The sequence below is a fragment of the Buceros rhinoceros genome, unplaced genomic scaffold (genome assembly GCF_000710305.1).
Source record: "Buceros rhinoceros silvestris isolate BGI_N320 unplaced genomic scaffold, ASM71030v1 scaffold19093, whole genome shotgun sequence".
NCBI classification, from domain to species: Eukaryota; Metazoa; Chordata; class Aves; order Bucerotiformes; family Bucerotidae; genus Buceros; species Buceros rhinoceros.
Window position 1 is genome coordinate 13,314 of NW_010402053.1, and position 18,385 is coordinate 31,698.

General features: G+C 41.5%; 1 protein-coding gene across 1 annotated transcript in view; it reads right to left on the bottom strand.

Annotated features, from left to right (window-relative positions):
• Positions 1–18,385, bottom strand: part of MYO5A (myosin VA (heavy chain 12, myoxin)) — a gene marked incomplete at its 5' end in the record, with an annotated part of 98,530 nt that overhangs the window by 10,770 nt on the left and 69,375 nt on the right. Inside the window, 11 exons of the mRNA XM_010132528.1 lie at positions 3,018–3,216; positions 5,738–5,838; positions 7,449–7,457; positions 8,540–8,767; positions 9,461–9,514; positions 10,292–10,435; positions 12,568–12,681; positions 13,403–13,551; positions 14,255–14,348; positions 15,476–15,724; positions 16,243–16,482. Coding sequence (XP_010130830.1) covers positions 3,018–3,216; positions 5,738–5,838; positions 7,449–7,457; positions 8,540–8,767; positions 9,461–9,514; positions 10,292–10,435; positions 12,568–12,681; positions 13,403–13,551; positions 14,255–14,348; positions 15,476–15,724; positions 16,243–16,482 — 1,581 coding nt within the window. The remainder of the gene's footprint in view (positions 1–3,017; positions 3,217–5,737; positions 5,839–7,448; positions 7,458–8,539; positions 8,768–9,460; positions 9,515–10,291; positions 10,436–12,567; positions 12,682–13,402; positions 13,552–14,254; positions 14,349–15,475; positions 15,725–16,242; positions 16,483–18,385) is intronic.

Below are 18,385 nucleotides of genomic sequence, written 5' to 3' on the forward strand. Positions count from 1 at the left end.
CCCTACACTGAAACTGGCGTCTTGCATCTTTTTACTCTGCACCTGAACAGTACCCAGCACCTAAAAGGACCTGAAGTACTCTTGGAATAAACTTTTATTTTTCTTTCAAAGGAGCACTCCCCAGAAATCTCTGCGTAATACTGTGACCTATGGTGGTGCATTCATAAAATGACCGTGTAATTAAAAAAGGGGAAGTCTTTCTAAAGGAAGCAAAACCTCACACTCAAAACACCTCAAAGTCATTCAGGTTAGGGGTCTGAAAGAGCTTAGAAGAAAAATGCTCTTTTTTAAGTGTGACTCTGTATGGTTCTGGTCAGAACGTAAGGGACCAAGAGCTCCTTCCGTCAAAAGCATCATCTGGGACATTTCACCCCTCCTGAAGTATTGCAAAATAGTGCAAAATAGTGCAGCATGGGCAACAAAGAATTAGGCACAACTTGTTCTTAATCATGTAGTGAAGAGTTTACAAGCTAATACAGTACACCTGAGCACTAAGATGTTAGGTCTGTTGGAAGAACAGAATCAAGGCCATGCTTCATGTTCAAAGCACTGTTCAATCTTACAACAGAAATCCTGTTAATAACACCATATCCTTATTGTCAGATGTAACAAATTCTTCTGGAATTAATACAAAAATACATCTAAGTCCAACAGACTGCTTCAAAAGTATCAGTGAAGGGATACGATTTCTGAACAACAAACACGTGCGGAGGAGTAGAATTTTTTCTATGGCTCCTCTAAAGAAATACAACATACTTCATATCTCATTAAGCTTCAGAAGCTCACAAATTAAATTCTTTCAAGCTTAGATACGGTGCTATTATGGAAATCTTATTTCCAAATTTATCCTTCGTATTTTGCGTTTTTGAAAAACACTAAAAGGTTATGTATTTTGATTCCGATAGACTTATTCATTCCAGATGTCAGCACTGGACGGTGATCCACGAAGCAATACTTCAGGCTGTGGCTGAACTGCAGGCATATTCACCTTGGTAAACCGGTATGATCAGGCCGCTATTTTGCTGAACTGAATTTAAATGTATCAAGGATTTAAAGCAAAGAGTGGTTCTGAAAATTAAGCATTCTTTGCACCATGCACCTCTTTTTCAGGGCAGTATTCAGCAGTATTCAAAAAGAAACTCCTTTGCTCACAGCGCAAGACTTATATTAGTAACAAAACTGTGCATCAAAAAGAGACACAGATCACACAGAGGACACTAAGACTGACAAAACAAGCAGTGAGGGCAGTAATCGGCATCGTGAAGCTCTCTGCGGGGGATTTCCTTGGAAAGGGAGAAAAGGAGGCAGCTTGCTTTTCAATTAGTGCTCCAGAAATAGTGAACGAGACAACAAAGAAACAAGATGCACGTGATCTACATACAATCATCCGTTTGTAAAGTGAAATCCGGTACGATTGATACTTCTTGGGATCATCTGCATACAACTCCTCATAAAACTGTAAAAATAGGTAGAGGTATTTTTTTCCCCTCCCTTTGAGACATTGATACTTCACTTAAGACTATACAAATTAAATCAGATTAAACCAAGGTCAATAATCTCCAATTTTTCGAGTCCTTAGCTGTGGTGTTCACCTCAGCCTCTCCCAGAGAGAAGCAGATGTAGGCGAGTTGCAGAACAGGCAGGTCTCTTAAAAAGGGGCAGTGCCAATACTGTGAAAGCCTGGAACATAACCTGGGTGAGAACCCGGACAGGACCTTTTCTAATGCTAATCACAATGAGAGTGAATGCTGCAATTCTAATCTCTCGTCTGGAAATCCTGTAAATTATTTCCACTCTAGGGCCAGGAGTGGAAAAGAAGCACGTACCTGACTTGGAGAGGACTTGCAATACTCAAACATCAGAAGTGAAATACTAAGGAATGAGTCTACATTTAACAAGTAAAATTACATTCACCGTGTTTGAAAATAAAAAGAACTCCTCTGGGATGTAATTACATGAATGTGTGTCATCTTCAGAACACGGAATGTGACGAGTACGTCTCTGGGGGGAAAAAAGGCTAAACCGTAACATAGGACTAAGCAGCAGGAGGGAGCTGTCAGAGACGCCAACATTCACCATTTACCTTTGCCAGTGGCAGACAGGTACTGCTGAGACAAACTTATGTTTTCAACCAGTTTTCCAACATCTATTAGCTAAATTATCTGATGTTTTCCTCAAAACCTCTGGTACTAAGACAAAAGCCCACCAATGATAACTTCTGTACACACGTAAGCGGGAGAAACTACACCTTGGCTTGTTTAGAGGAAGCAATAAGATCAGCGCTAGGATTTTGCTTCCCGAAGTAGCATGATTCTCTTTACCAATGAACAGTGATAAGCCAACAACATTCCACCCAGGCCTCTTTGGAAAATTTCCCCAGAAATGAACTACCCTGCACATGATGAACATGCTCCTTTGAAAGCAAAGGAAAGGAGTTTCACCCGATCTTTCCTTCATACAAAAATGTTGTGCAGTAACAAAGAATAGCAAATATTAGCTAAGTGACTTCCAAACGAGCTTCTTTTTCTGGAACTATTTCTTTCACCGAAACATACTGAATAGCTGGAGCTCAGAACACAGTGCATTATTTGTGTAGCTTCAGGCGCAGGGAGGGAATTGGGAAGAAAAGTGACATCAAATAATTGAAGAACTACATCAGAGTTTTTCAACAAAATAAACAAACTGATATATTTCAGAGGAAACACCACTACTTGGCACTAATAATTTTTATGAGTTCCCTGGACATCAACATTCTGTTTTGTGATGATTAAACTCAACCTCAGCTGAAAGTTGGGATCCACGAGCTTTCTCTACGCCACAAACTTTGACCAAATTCCCTCAGACATTAGTACTTCATCAGCAGTCATAACTGTCTCTCTCATTAGCTTACCTATAAAAAGCCCCACTGCACTCACGCACTTTTCTCAAGAGGTGGCTGTCTGAAAACTGGAAATAACGTAGAGGCGCAGCGCGGCTGTAAGCCCCCGAGCCCGCTCCTGCAGCACGGTTCCCCTTACCAGGTTCTCATTGGTCAGCCGGGTGATCTCGTGCTGCAGACTGGCTTCAATGCGCGCCTCTGGAGGCAGCTGCAGGTTCTGGGCTAGGAGCTGCTGCTGGCGATTGTTTTCTTCCTTCAGACTTTGGATCTCACCTCGCAGCGATTCCAGTTCATTCTCGTGGCTCTTCTTCTGTGACTGAAGCTGAGACTCCAGGAGCCTAAAGACGTTGAGCAACAGTTGGGTGAACACACTTGGAAAGTTACTTCCCCAGTTCTCAGAGGGAGTGTAAGCTTTAGCTGCTGCTCAGGAACAATTAGGCACGGCTTGCAAAGGAAAATGAAAAAGGCAGAGGACTCTTTAAACCCTTCAGTATGCCTTCTAATTAAATTCAGCTTGCATGATCAAACAGTGGAGAGAAACTAATTGTGACGCTGCTTTGCATTTACTTTGTGATTGAACACGTACTGCGTATGGCGCCACTGAGAAGATGCGGCAACAAAGGGATGCTCGGTCTTCAGGTTGCACTGCTTTTAAGGGGCTTTAAAGAGGTTTTACCTCTAATCAAATCAAACAAAATGTGTAAGATGAAGAAGACACTGTGGCCATTTAAGCTAGGACCCTGCAACATTAACAAAGAACAATCTTTTTAGAGGTAACTGTTCAGTCAGAAGCCATTCAACTGCAAATGGACATAAATAATCTCTTTGTTTTTACATTAAAAACAACATTTTGCAGAGGTTTGTCATGACTGCATGAAAGGTTAACAACAGAACCAAACTCACGACTGGGATCCGGGAGCTGTGTTTTATTCTCACCACTGACTCGCTCTTTCCCCTTGGGTATATCACATCTCAAATTTTTCCCACGTGAAATGGGGATAACCTGTACCAGTCTCCTTCCGAGCAGTGCTGTGGGGACATACTCCTGCTTGCAAGGCACTGTCCGAGTGCTCTGACTCACGGCTTCGTACAGAGACACACAGGAAATGAAATTACTAGTGACTGCTAGTGCTCAATTAGACAATCTTTCAGGGTTTAAATACGTGTAAGGCGGCACAGTTATTAGTAACTAGACGGATGGAGCATGCAAGGGCAAACAGTCATTTACCTGCATTGCTCTGCCATTTAATAGAAAGCTTCTTGTCTCCACAGTGCTAGGAAAAGAAACACGAGATGCAGGGCAAACGCATCCTGCTCTGCAGAGCACTTGCTCTAAGTTAGACCTTCACCAGCTCACCAAACAATGTTAGGTGAAGATTTTGTTAGCACAAGAAAAGGAAAGACTTGTTAGTATTCATTGCAAAATGCCTCCTTCTGCAGCTACTGCTACCAAATGTGACCACTGAAGACGATCGGCACTGCTGCCCTACTGCGCCAGCTGTCAGTGCAGGACCCGTCTGGGGAGCCTGGGACACACGTATGGATACGGAGCCCAGATGTGCACGCAGAGCCGGAACGCATTTCCTGGCAAGGCCAGTCTGGCCCGTTACTCGAGCAGCACGCAGTCTTTGCAGAGCCTGCCGTGACTGCAGAGGCTTGAACAGCACCACAAGGAACTAAAGATTACTTCTGCTTGTTGGATGTTTCGTGTCCTACATTTTTAATCTGTCACGGAGAGACGTGGGAGAAGAATGTACAATTTTCTCAACCTGAGTCAAAACAAGGAGAGTAAGACCCATTACTATTTGAAAGTTAAGAGTAGGCTGAAGCTACTCAAACAATAGTTTTATAATTACTAAAATGATTGTACTTCTTTAGGCTGAAAAACTGTAAGGGACATTAATTTTGATACTTGACATAAAGGCAAACCAATAATACGAATGTGGCTACAAATCTTTTCCAGTTCCATTTTTGTGAAAGTGTTCTTATGAATTATGTATTAGTTGTTGCACCATCTTAACTTTTTAAATGGTAAAACTTGACAAGTAGAAAGGTTTGGGGACTACGTTGGAGGAAACCCTTTAATTTGTGTAATTCGTGATGACTTTAGTTCTAACTGTTAAAGCAATACTGTAGCTAAAGCAAATGCACAGCAAGGGACCCAGTTAGCTAGAAAAGAAGATGCGTATGAAGCAAAAAGCACCATTCTGAGAAATCTAGTAACCTGTTGGCTTGTTTTAACCCTTCATAAACCAGCCAAAGTTCTCCGTCCTCATTCAGCATATGACAGTCCTGGGGAGATTGCCTTTCAAGGCAAGTGTTAAAAAAAAAAATACAAGAGAGATATGTGATGGTGATGAGATGACATGTTGAGGACATTGCACACTAAATTACAGTTATGATAAAAGAAAAACAGAAAATGATCTAAAGCAACTTAGCAAATGTGTTCTCTTGTTCATGCGTATGTCTTCTTGATGATGAAATTCAATTCTCCGTTTTAGCGCATCTGGTTAAAGCTTTTCATGCTGTTACAATAAATGTATTACACCAGCCTGCTGTGACCGGTGCTGGACAAAAGAGAACAAACCAGCACGGGGAATGGCACCAGTCTGAGCAACGCACCAATTAAAGGCCAAGAAGATGTAAGTCTAGGGAGCTTGATTTTGCATTTCCTCATTGTTTCCTAATCCTTTTAAATATTGCATACAGCAATTTTATTGATCAAATAAAATTATAACCCCAACTATAAGTTTTCTCTAGGTATCTAGACTTACATGGATGGAACTTACTTAATCGGACACAGGCAGTATGTCACAGCAGACCCCAGGTGATCACACATTAAAGACAGAGACCTCGTACCTGTTTGTTTCCTTCAGACCAATATACGCCTGTGCTATTTCTCCTTTGTCTTTCATCTTTTGTACATCCTCCAAGAGGATTGTAGAATCTGTCATGGTATTCTGGAAAAAGAATGATGATTTCCAGAGTTATTTTAACAGCGTAATCGTTCTTTGTTCCATGGTTTTGTTGCTTTACCCTGTGGAACACTAATCCGTGAGTAGTCACCTTAGAACTAGCGCAGGTACCTGAGCAGGAGGTTGGTCCATAATGTCTATGACCATTTGGTGGATCTTTTAAAATGAACACAGGCAACATGGTCAGATACCAGTCTGTCTAATGGACCTGTGCTAACTTCTTTCCACTTGTTGATCGTGTAAAAGGAACAAAATACATTTCATGAAATGATGAATTTGCATTTTGTTTCCAGTTACTAGGAGGAGCTGCCAATACTGAAACAGCATAATTTTACAAGCTTAGTTCTATTAATATTTCTTAAACACAGCATTACATTTTGTCTTTCAAATCTCATAAATAAGGTCTGTCCCTCACTTCATGTTTTTTAAGTGCTCCAGCAAAGCAGGAAATAATTCACAAAGGTTTGAGATCTTTGAAGTTAGATATCATCATAATACCGTTTTGGTTCAGTTTTGAATGTTTTCTATGGCATTTGTGCTTTATCTTCCATAAAACTTGAAATACTTAACAGATGTTTACAGCGACCTCAGCCAGTCTGATCTGAGTCACTGCCGTGGAATAATTACAGTGGAACCACGGAACTCTAATAAACATAAGAGATGGAGTTCCTTTTGACTTTCAAAACAATCAAATGCTGTTTTCCCCAAGTAAAATTTTTCAAAGCATTTACAGTAACAACTTTCTGGACATAAATTTTGGAGCCTAGGTCTCTATGCCTAGTATGATTCATGTTATAGAACATAAAAGCGTCTGAAATGATTATGCCCAGTATCCTTATGAGATCTTTGTTATTTCTCTACTACTACTATATTACACATCAAGACTTCTGTATCTCTCATCTGCGGTCTATCAAGCTTTACCAGTCTGGACATATTTATCATTTTTGTGCTGATGGAAAGTAATGTCCATTATTCTTATATCTTCAAGTATACCCTACCTGCTGTAGTTGTAATATGTGAATTAACAGCCTTTGTTTAAAGCCAGTTCATACTCCTAAATCCTACGCCTTCAACTACATTTTCTAATCAAACATTCCTGTCTAACATCTACAGATCACCATGTGGGTCCTCAACGCTTTTCCAGGCTGAGGACAACAAACACTGTCAAGAAAGGTAGTTCTTCACAGCACAGTGAAGATGGGCTGAAATTTATGGGTTTTGCAAGTTAACAGAGATCTGCCTCCTGAACCATGGTGCTGCTTTTCCTCTCCAAACACACTCAGCGAGATACACTGATTGCGCTGACTAGACCAGTTCCTGAGTCTTTCCTTTCATGTTCACATTACCACAAACCAACAGTTCAGAATTGTTTTATCTGCTTGTTTTGAAGTAACTCATTCCTTTGCGCGGAGCAGGAAGATGGGGAAGCGGGTACGTATGGTAACGAGAGAGGTTTTTCAACAGCAAACTAAAGTGCAACAACAACTTCAAATACATGTGGGTAACTGAGCGGCAGAGAAATGGCAGCTCAAGGATTGTTGAGTTTTTTTAGCATTTAAGAGTTCTGATTCGTAACTGTAGAAGAATATGTGTACCTTATCCTCCTGTCCATCAAATTCGTAGGCAAGAAAGAAGAAAAACAAATCATTAAAAAAAAAAAATCTGTCTGTGCTGCAGCTGTTCAACCCAAAAAGCAGAAGCTATCTGCACACTGGCTGTTAGCCATCCCACAGGTCACCTTCACCCTCCCCTCATACTCATAACTGCTGAGAAAACACCACTTGTATCCCAACATTGTGAGAATAAGTTATTCAGGGATTTACCGCTCAAGTATTTCTTTACAATGCTCTAAATATCAGAGAAAAATGAATTTGTTTTCTTTATAGTTAATAATTTAAAACAAGATATGAGCACCTTCATGCATCACAGACTTTCAATTTATTTAAGACCAATATAAACATAACTTTGCAGTAGCAATGGAAAGATGATGTATCTCTTCATCCCGTGCTCTGGTTACAAACCACGAGAAAGCTCAGTCCAGTGGAAAAACTAGTTCCTGGATTTACATGATACCTTTTCAGTTGAATTACTCTTATTTTCAAAGCTATTACTTCCCTAAGTATCTCATCAGAATTAGAGCTTTTCGGAAGATCAACATTTCAGTGATTGAAACCTTCTCAACACCACCACGTAGCACCTATCGAGCAATAACACAGCATTTAGGTATCTTCATAGGTCATCTTCATGAGATGTTTTTGGTTTACAATCATCTACGATCCTGCACAGATTTAGAAGAAATTGTTCCTACTGAACTATTAAATGAAAAGAATTCCTGCGAACTACTGTAAATTTTCCAGTCAAACTACACACTCGCTAGTGAAGTGATACTGCTCAAAGGAGAATTATTTCAGTGGTAGTCTGGTGAGATCCTGGCTAACCACTGCTAACTGCCAGCCTGGTGCGTGCAGTGTATCTTTACACAAATGCTGGTAGACAAACCCGGAATTAGGATATCAGTAGAATTTCTCACTTTGGGCTGCTGCAGTTTGTGCACTAATAATGGACGATGGATTACACTTAGAAAGGCTTTCAGACTGTTTTTTCCCGGCTTTTCAAGCACACTGTTAAAGCACATCAGTGACGCAGTGTAACTTTACTACGCCGTGCATATCTGACTATTCATTACCTTGGGCTGAATAGCTTCTTTCTGGCTAACGAGCTGAGACCTCAGGATGAGGACTTCTTCCTTGCGTACTTCAAGCTCTTCACTCACTGAAGTCAGCTGATCCAGGAGGACTCTATATGCAGGGGCACCAGGTGCAGTTACCTCTGGAGATCGCGTTTCTGTGAGGGCCTTCTGCAGCTCATTCAACTCATTCTTCAGTTTCTTATTCTCAGATTCAAGTTCTTGACGCTGCAAGAAAGAGGGTCAATTCCATCACCCGGCACCATTCCAACACACGGTACGAAACTACGGATAGAAATGGTAAAACCAATGACTAACTCAACAAATCACTCCCCCTCTCCCGTACCCCTGGCCCGCTGACTGCAGCGAATAGGGGCTGGGAGGGTTTCACCAATAGGACTAACCTTTCGTCCAAAGTGCAAAATCAGAACACACAGACATGAGTCATACAGATTTGATGGGGAATAATTCACCAGTATTTTCTTCCTCTTAACCAAAACATATAAAGTTCACAACAGGTAGTGGTCAGCGGGCTAAGAAGATTGTGCATCATTCAGTGATATTAGGAAATATTTTCAGTTTTAGTGGTCCAAGGTATGCCTTAATTTAAATAACGTGTTTGGAAGAGAGGGATACATTAATCATTGTATTTTTTCTCAAAATAATTTGCAAACTGTACTGCGTGTTTCGGCAGAGAACTCCCTTGCTTTAGGGGATCTTTTTGTTCTGCAGCCCCAGCCACACATTCTACATCTCAAAAAGGGCAATCCTGCAATAAAATGATTGCTGGGGAATTTTTGTTCTAGTTTCTCTAGCTAATATTCTGAAACAGGAGGGCTGACGTAATTTTCTATGCCAGCACACACAGTCGCATGTGGCAATATCCTCACTAGAAAACAATAGAAACCTTTTCGGAATTACCTTGAGTGACTCATACTCCAACTCTGCACCTCTTATTGGAGGTCTTTCCTCCTCCTATGAAAGAATACAGACAAGAGTGAAAAATAAAAATCCAATCCTTCCTATTATTTAATTTAGTTGAGGCAAGAAAAGGAAAGGGAGCTGAAATTATTTTCCTTTAAAACGGGAAAACACTCCTTCTGGTACAGCTGAGTGCTTTCATTTGAATATTGGCATTGTCTCCTTTCACGTACTTATGAGTTTATAACACAGAATTGATTAATATAAATAGAATCATTTACAAATCACACTACTGTCACCTGTAATGAAACAGAGCAGGATTAATCCCAGGATGCTCAAGAAATTCACTGCCGGAAGAGTAATAAGAAACAAATGCTGAAACTGGTTTCATATCTTTATAAGTACTTAAGGAGACCAAGTCAGAGGAGAATTTCAAATCCAGTCTGCTACACATGTCTAATCCCAGTGCTTTGCCTCTGCATCCGGGTTGAAACACTTCTCATTCTGCCTAAAATGAACACTTACTCATTCTCCCCGTCACTTAAGTAGATTTCTATATTGCTATTCTTTAATAAAAAGATTTTTTTCTTTTTAAAGCAAAGTCCCAAGGATTTTTTGTTGCTGTTAACAACATCAGGTGATCTCAAGGACCTTGGAAATCTAAATAACCAATCCCTAGCACTAAGCACCAGGCATGAAATTTGTCCTTAAATAAAGCAGGTACTAGAGGAAGACAAGGACTTCGCAAAAGCCCGTCAGCATTCCCACAGCTGCTGTTTCTCAAGGAGGAATACTCTGGTGTCAGCGTTTGATCAGCTACAAGGAGCCCACCTTAGCTTTAGCACGGAGAGCCTGCTCTTCCTTTCTGTCCAGCTCATCCTGCAGGGACTGCTTTTCTTGCTCCAGCTCCGTAACCCGTTTCTGCAGCTTGAGGAACAGAGACATATCCAATGGTGCCTTTTTCTCACTTGGTTCCTGCTTTAGAAAGAACAACAGCGAATCAAGAAGTATTCCCCTTCGACATCACAGGGAAGCACTACAGTGAGTAAAGATGGGAAACAGGCTGGGGAAAGAGAGGAGCACAGAAATGTTACTTGATTCTGAGAGTTGACTACTGGCATCTAAAATATTTCATCAGCTGTCAAATGCTACTTTAAGACAGGATCTACTAGTATAAAACGTTATCTAAGCCTAAAGCCTAGCAAAAGAAAGCACTAGGACTACCTAGCAGACTGGAGGTCTATAATTAAGCATACCTTTTATTCTTACTTGTTTGGAGGGAGAAAGGAGAAAAAAGAGGTCTGTGGTTAGACTCACCTGGAAACAATTGTAAATAGAGGCTTCTTTTTTTTTTTTTAATTTCTACAGTAAGTTCTTCAGCAACAGAGAAATCTCTGTAGATTTACAGGTTAATGTAGTGGGATGTGACATAAAAAATAGGCACCAGAATAAATACCTTTTTTCTTTTGATAATGCAAAGTATACAGTCTGATCTGAGCCTAACCCACCAGCTTTTTCACTATTTCCTGGGCAGGAACAGTGTTTGCAATCTGAAGGTGCATCAGAAACTGTCCATCAGCTATTTTGAACTTTATGTAGCAAGATCAAAGTATTTATTATGAAGCGCACCATAAAATTTTGATGCCTAAACAAGGAACTAGAACGTTGGTATTAATGACTGTAGTAGAGAAGCAAGCACAGCCATTTCCACTTCATCTCCTTTTGCTGTTGAGGCCAAGAGTCATAAACCACACCAAGAGCTCAGGAAAAAGAAAACAGGCTTTGAGTTTTCTGGCTTTGCTGGTGTGCACTGAGATGGGCCCCGTTACACTGTTTTTTGATGTGGTTTTGTATCATTATTCTGTATTGTTAGTCAAGAAGTCGAACCTGAGTTTGAAATCTTAAGCAGTTAAACAAATACAGATTTAATCTTCTTGGTGCTGCCTTTATTCACACTCTTCTGTGAGTTAATTTTTCTCATTTATACTCTAAAAACCAAAGCTGGCTCTAGAACAGCAATTCAGTAAGTCTACTGGCCAAAGCAAAAGATGACTTTTGGCTCGTATGTGAAATCTGAGCACATGCAGTTGCACTGTCCTCTTCCTGATTATCATGAAGGTAGAAGCATTTTTCTGAGACAATTACGCAAGGTGAAAAATTAAGTGGGCAAATTATGGAAGAGTCCGCATAGAATATGTATCAGCATCAATAGAATCAAGCAATTATCTGTGGAGGCTTTCAAAACCAGCAATCAGCCTGCAAACAGCAGCTGTGGAGATACCTAACCCAATCCGAGGGCAACTGGAGCGAGCGGTGAGATGGCTCACAGTTAAGAAGATCTCCAGAATGCACAGAAAAGCTTTGCAGCTGCAAACTGCCGTGCAGCCAGACTGCCACCCTCTCTGCTGTGTTAGCAGTCCCACTCCTTTGGGAGGGGCCAGAAGGGGGAGTTACCTTGGCAAAAACTAAAAAAGGCTTGGCGCTGCATCACAAAATAGTCATGATTATTATTCATCTAGTTGAATGAGGAGAGTCATCCTTCTGAAAATTTTGAAGTATCCTGGGATTTCTATCACTGCATATGCAAAGGATAGCATATTCTTGGAGTTTTATTTGGCTCTGTGGAACAGAGGAAAAACAAATCAACGAGAGGTTCGCACCCCTAACAGGGAACTCGTGCCATGCAGCTGCTTGAGAATGTGGCTTAGCCACCTTGCCACTTTTAGTCCTCGAATACACAGTACACAGACTCCCCAGGAAGTTCCACTGGTTTTCTGAATTCCCCCTTTGTGCTGAAGAAGTGCCTGTGCTTACAAACACTGGCAAGCAGATGTTCTACAGATGCAAATCAGCTGGACAGCCAAGTATCTAGTCTATGTCTACTGTAATACAGAAGAATTTAAATCATACTTTCACAAAGCCTGTTTACCCAGGACTTCAACTAACTAGAGAATGAGCTGTTTTCGAAAAGGGAACTGGAAGAAGTTGAATTAAAGCCTTAGATATCTCAATATAATGACAGGGTGTTCACAGGCACATATGAAAAAAGAGATAGAAATGAGTTCAGTCACCGATCAGTGAAAAGTCGTGGGGTTTTTTAACATTACCTCCATCCTCACTGGTAAGTCTTCTGCTTCTGTGATCTCAGAGCTAAAAGTATATTCCGATTCATTGCTACTGTGAGTTGAATCTGTTCTTTTGTGTCCGGGCTTGGGGATATTCTGGAGCACAAAGGAAACAAATCAATACGACTGTATGATCTTCCCTGTGACTGCCTCCTCACAGCCTACAGTTTAGCTGGTAATAGTTGGTGTTATTTCACAGCTACCAACATTTCTAAGAACAGATCTTTGATTCCGGTTTCTCATGGCACCTAAAGCCTGTGAGATGTAGTTCACAATCAAATCTATGGAGACAGGTCAGATCCTACACCACTGCTGCAGAAAGCAGAATCGAGCAACAATGCAGCAACAATTCTGTGGGAAAGAAAAGCTCAGTTTACAGGAAACACAGGCAGCAATTCTTTAACTTCCTAGACATTCTAGTGAGGATTATTTTTTCTGAGACATAAAATATTCCTAGAACTATGTAAAATTCAACACTGGCTGACCGTGGTACAAACAACCATAGCACATGTGAATAACTTCAAAGCAAAGTAAGGGTGGATGGCACGTGCAATGCTACTAGCAAAGTCACAGAGAGATTTAACTTTCTTCACTAACACTAAAATAAAAATAAAATTAAAAAGCCCCACAATCAACCACAAATTTTAAATGTATTTGTTTTGCCTGAGCTAATTTAATTAACCAATATCTAAAAGGAAAAATTCTGTTTTCAGGTACACACAGCTGACAGCAGAATCAGTTACTATCTTACACCACCAGATTCTGCCTAAACGCTTTTGTGAACAGCTCTTGATTTCTCAGATGTTTAGCCACTTACCACCATTAAATTCATTTCATCCTTCAGATCATCATACCGCTCCTCTAGGCGGCTGAATTCATTCAGCAGGTTCTGGTACCGTAGCCGTTCATCGTTCAGGTCTAGCTCTAGCTGTTTCGTTTCCTCCAGCAGCTTCTTTTCCATCGTCTCTGCCATGGAGAACAGGAATCCAGAGTGAGAACTCCAGTTCTACCTACCATGCAGTGCATCCGTCCTGGAGGGTCAGGCACGCGTCTGCGCCAGGAACACGCGTGGGGAAGCAGTCTGCGGTTCGAAGCTGGTATGTGGTATTTGTGCTTCTGTAGGCAAACATTAAGCCACACACGCGAAGGACCAAAGCACTATCGTGGTAACTACAGAAGGCTTCACTCAGATAGGTTAGTTACTCTGACAATACCTCGCATTAGTAATTCCAGGATGAGGAAGAAGGGGCGCTAGCCCAGTGCTGCTTTATGTAAAACACAGAGCGGGAGATGTTTCATGCCTCAAGCACAATGGCCCTCCTCATCGCAGCTGCCTCCACCACAGCCTTTACACCTAGAGTTCCACTCTCCTGGCTGCAGCCTACAGAGGCACGGCAGCCAGAATAGTTGCAGTAAATCAATTGTATGAAATATCAGAGCTTTCCTTTGCAACAGACGCCCTCACCAAGAAGGCCACAAACACTTAGGACTTCATGGAAACTCAAATAGTAAATAATTCTGATGCATGTGAGCTCTTAAAACAAAGAAATGAAGCCATTAAACTAAAAAGGGATGCAAACCAAGGCAGCTTAGCCCGATCTATGTAGTAGAGTGTTGCTTTACAAGGGAACATGAAGCAGAAAACCTGAGTGAAGAGAACAGAGCCAACCTGTTATCTCCCTCGCCTGGTCATGGATGCGACGGTTCAGCTCCTCCTTTTCTGTTTTCAGTAACGTGTTCTGCTCTTTCAGCTCTGACACCAGCTACAAAGATAAAATATCTGAATCAAAATGCAGATCATATTTCTTCAGCACGTCTAACAGCAACAACATCCTTGTTGTAAGAGTTCAAATATTCAAACTTTTCTTCAGAGAATGAAATCAGTGAATTAAGTTATGACATCTTCATTTCCCACACCACATTTCTCAACTATGCCCCAGTGCAGATTCTGTGTGTTCTGCACTCCCATTTCTGATCAGATGCCAAAACTGCCTTGAGCCACTCCACTGTGCCATTGTATTTTTGACTAAAGTCCCAAAGACGTATTCTATTCTTTAAAATAGAAATATTCCTAAAAAGGGAACGAATTTGGGAGTTCTGCTGTATATTCCATTGCATTGTGTAAGACCGTAATCTAACATCTTGCCTCTGCCCAAAAAGTTGCGCCACTTTAACTGTGCCCAGGTTTGCCAGCTGCTCTTGTGTCTCTGCTCATGGTTACTATGCATTCACTTCTCCTAATCGATTAGTATTTTTCCTCATGTTTATCTGATCTTGAGATGTATCACTGCATCACAATGGAATGGCTTTTCCAATAATCCGAAGCTTGCACCATTCTCAGCAAGTAATCTCCACAGGAAACAACCTCTTCGATAGCTTTATGGTTAAACCAAAGACAAGGGGTTAGTCCAAACCTGTTGAACTAGACTGTGCACGCATGCATGTGTTTAATAGGTTAGTTGTGTAAATTAGGTATGGTATCGGCAGGTACCTTTGAATACCGTTTGGGGACAGGTTTCTGATCTCGATGTCACTACACTGTGTAGGGGACAGGTTTCTGACAGCTCTGTCATTACACTTTCTAGGTAGGTAAAGCGGTTTCTTTGTATGGATGCGCTATCTCTAACTAATTGAGGAAGCTTAAGTATTTGGATTTGCAAATACTTCCAGTATCAAAATCTGAATAAATGGAACACGTTCATATACAATGGGTAGATATAGTCTTCTTACCTAGGTGTAGTTATTCAAGTGTCAAGCCTATTTAGGACTGTACAGGTAGAACATTGCTTAAAAATACTGTAAAACTGCCACGCAACTGAAGCAATTAGGCTGGGCAGAACCTGAGCTGACACCAGGCCACTACAAATCTTCTCACGCATCTGAGACTTGCCTGCTCGGTTTCATGTTTGTATTTGTCTGCCCGTTCCTCAATGGTCTTCTTCTCCGACTGCGTTTGGTGCAGCTCCTTCCGGAGCTTGGCAATCTCCTCCTGAAGGGTGATGACACGGTTGGTCGCGTTCTTAGCCTCCTCCTCACTCATCCGAAGCCTTTCCACATCACTCCGCAGCTTCTCTGTCTCTGTACTGTACGTGATCTCCAGGTTGCTCAGCTTCTCCAGGAGACATTTGTACTCTTTGTTCTTTGCAAAACACAACACAGATATAGCAGCGGTTAGAGAAGTTCTGGTTTAAAGGAGCCTTCTAGTTGCCTGCAGAATATACCCAGACACAGGAGCAAAAGACAGCTTCCCCATTTTAAAAAAGTTTCATCCTCTTCTTGCACAGTAGCTTAATGAGGTAACAGAAGAGTCCTGTCTCTAAGCGGGCACATTGACATCCCCAGCTGAAGTCAGACCGGGAGCCCACACACAGCAAACACCCTCCCCGTAAACAGAGCCAGTGATGTGCTTCAGATGAAATACTGACTTTAAGGCAGCAAATAGTTTCTCTTGTTGCTGCTGAGAGGCGCGAACAGATGCTTTACTGTTCCAGTTCTGCTGTGGCCACCCTTTCTCTTCTGTCAATGCTCTTCCTCAGAGAAGGGAGCTGATACCTTACAGTGACAATTCAGTGCCGCCTTCCGTGAACACCCGCAGTGCTACTGAGACAGGTAATACAAGATTTCTAAATATTTTCCCTGAGGCCAGGGAGCTTTTACCTGCTCATCGATTTTTCTCTGCAGCTGCATGATCTTGTTCTCCAAGCCAATGTGAAGCTTTTTGTAGCGTTCTACAGACCGGGCCTCTATCTTCAGCTTCTTCAGCTCCCTCTTGGCCATCATGCGCCGGTAACAGCATTGCAAGTAAACAATTGCCTTCAAGGTCCTACGGTAGCGCACTCGAGCCAGCCAGCCTCTTACGTGCTTCTGAATAATAACAGACTTGTGCTCCCGAAGCATCTACAGTTAAGAAAAAACACCACAAGGGTATTAGAGCTGCAAACGACAGCTGCTCAGTTAAACCGTCTCCACAAAGGCGTAAAGGTGGGGCTCACGCAGAGACGCCTCAGCCTGAAAAGAGAAACTCATGGTGAAGAGTAAGAGGAAATGAATATGGAATTAATTTGAACAAAAAAAGAAGAGGAAAAGAAGACAGGAATAAGGAAGATGACAGGGAATGAAATGAAAAGGAACCGGAAGGAAAAACACGCAAAGAAGGAACTGGAGGCAGGCACACTGAGGAACCAGGCATTCCTTTGTGTTGGTGTCAGATCCAAGTTAATTACAAAAATACATGGTACCTGTTGGCAAGACTACAAATACAATCTTTTTTTTTCTCTTTTTTACTGCATCTGTTATCTTGAAACATATTAGAACCATTGACACACGCTGCATTGGATTCGTCAGTACAAAATTTAAAATTACCACCCCTGGTACGCAATGCATACCGGAACCCGGAGTAAATTGCAGCAGCTGTAAAAAACAGCAGCCGTAGTATAGCTGACCAAACCACAAGTTCCAATTAGTTTTCTTTTTTTTTTTCCTTTTTTTGACATATCTTACAACTTCCCAGCATGGAAAAATCTCCATTTATTCTAAACATAAATTTGATATTGTAATAATTCAGACTTATTTCATGGGAGAAATTTCAACCACAGCTTCGAGGTTTCAAAAAAAAATATCATGAGGTTTTTTTAAGAATTTTTATGACAAACAATCACAAGTGCCAGCAACCTTCATCAGTGTGTTAGCCAGTGGACTGGATGAGTCTACCACTTATTTTTGGATCCTTCACCCACTGACTCAACCGGAGACCCCCAGGTGTGGAGCCCCTGAGTTCCAGCAGCCCATAGCTGTGCTCGGAAAGCCTGCCCAAACACACTAGGCTTCCAGGACTCCGAGAACTTGAGAGTTCACTTTATAAAGCTTCTGCAAATTAAACACTTTATTCCAAAGAACAAAACTATTTAAGATTTTACATTACTTCTTGGATTTCATAGTTTAAAGATCATATGCAGTTCACATTCTTACCCTGTTTTACCACCAAGCTGATAAGAAGGATAACAACAATTTTCTTTTCTTTTGTACTTCTTAGCAAAAGAAATGTGTTACAAGAGATACATTTCCAGATTAACGAATTTAAAGGGTTTGCTGGCAAAGTGGCAATATTATAAGATAAACAAATTTCCTCCCTTCGCATTTATTTTTGAAGAATCAGACTCGAAATACCAGAATAGCGCACCGAGGCAAGGCGATAGCTCTCTCAAAAGTACAAAGTCAAAAGCCAAAGTCCTCCCGACTTCATGCCACGCAGTTGGCACTCCTGCCTCCTCCTTACATGCTTCCTGGAACAGGTTCAGGTTACCGGCGGGTGCCTGAACAGCTCGAATATGACTAGCTTTCCGCAATACTTTCACCTCCACTTTGAAAGCAACAAGTCCCATCAAATACCTCCATTGTGCAGGGACGGTCCTCATCTGCCGGGGAATTCTCACACCCATGCAGTCCCGTGAGGAAACAGGCCACTCCAACGTAAGGTGAGAGGATCAGGAAAGTTACTTAATTCACCAGGTATTTCCCAGGAAAGCTTATGTAAAAGCTATGAAGGAATTAAACTCCTTGTTAAGCTGAGAAGCACATCGCAACGTCTTGGGCAGCAGCTTTCCCCAGGATGTGTGAAACAGGTGATTCAAACATTTTAAATTCCTTGTACTAGTCACGTGACTGCAACACATGCCCTCTCCTCTGACAACAACAACAGGTACCTTTCACAATCCCAACGAACCACACGTGTACCTGCATTGCTTACAGAGTCACGGCTCAGCCCCAGCGCGCTGTCGTAAGGCAACCTTTCGGTTTCACT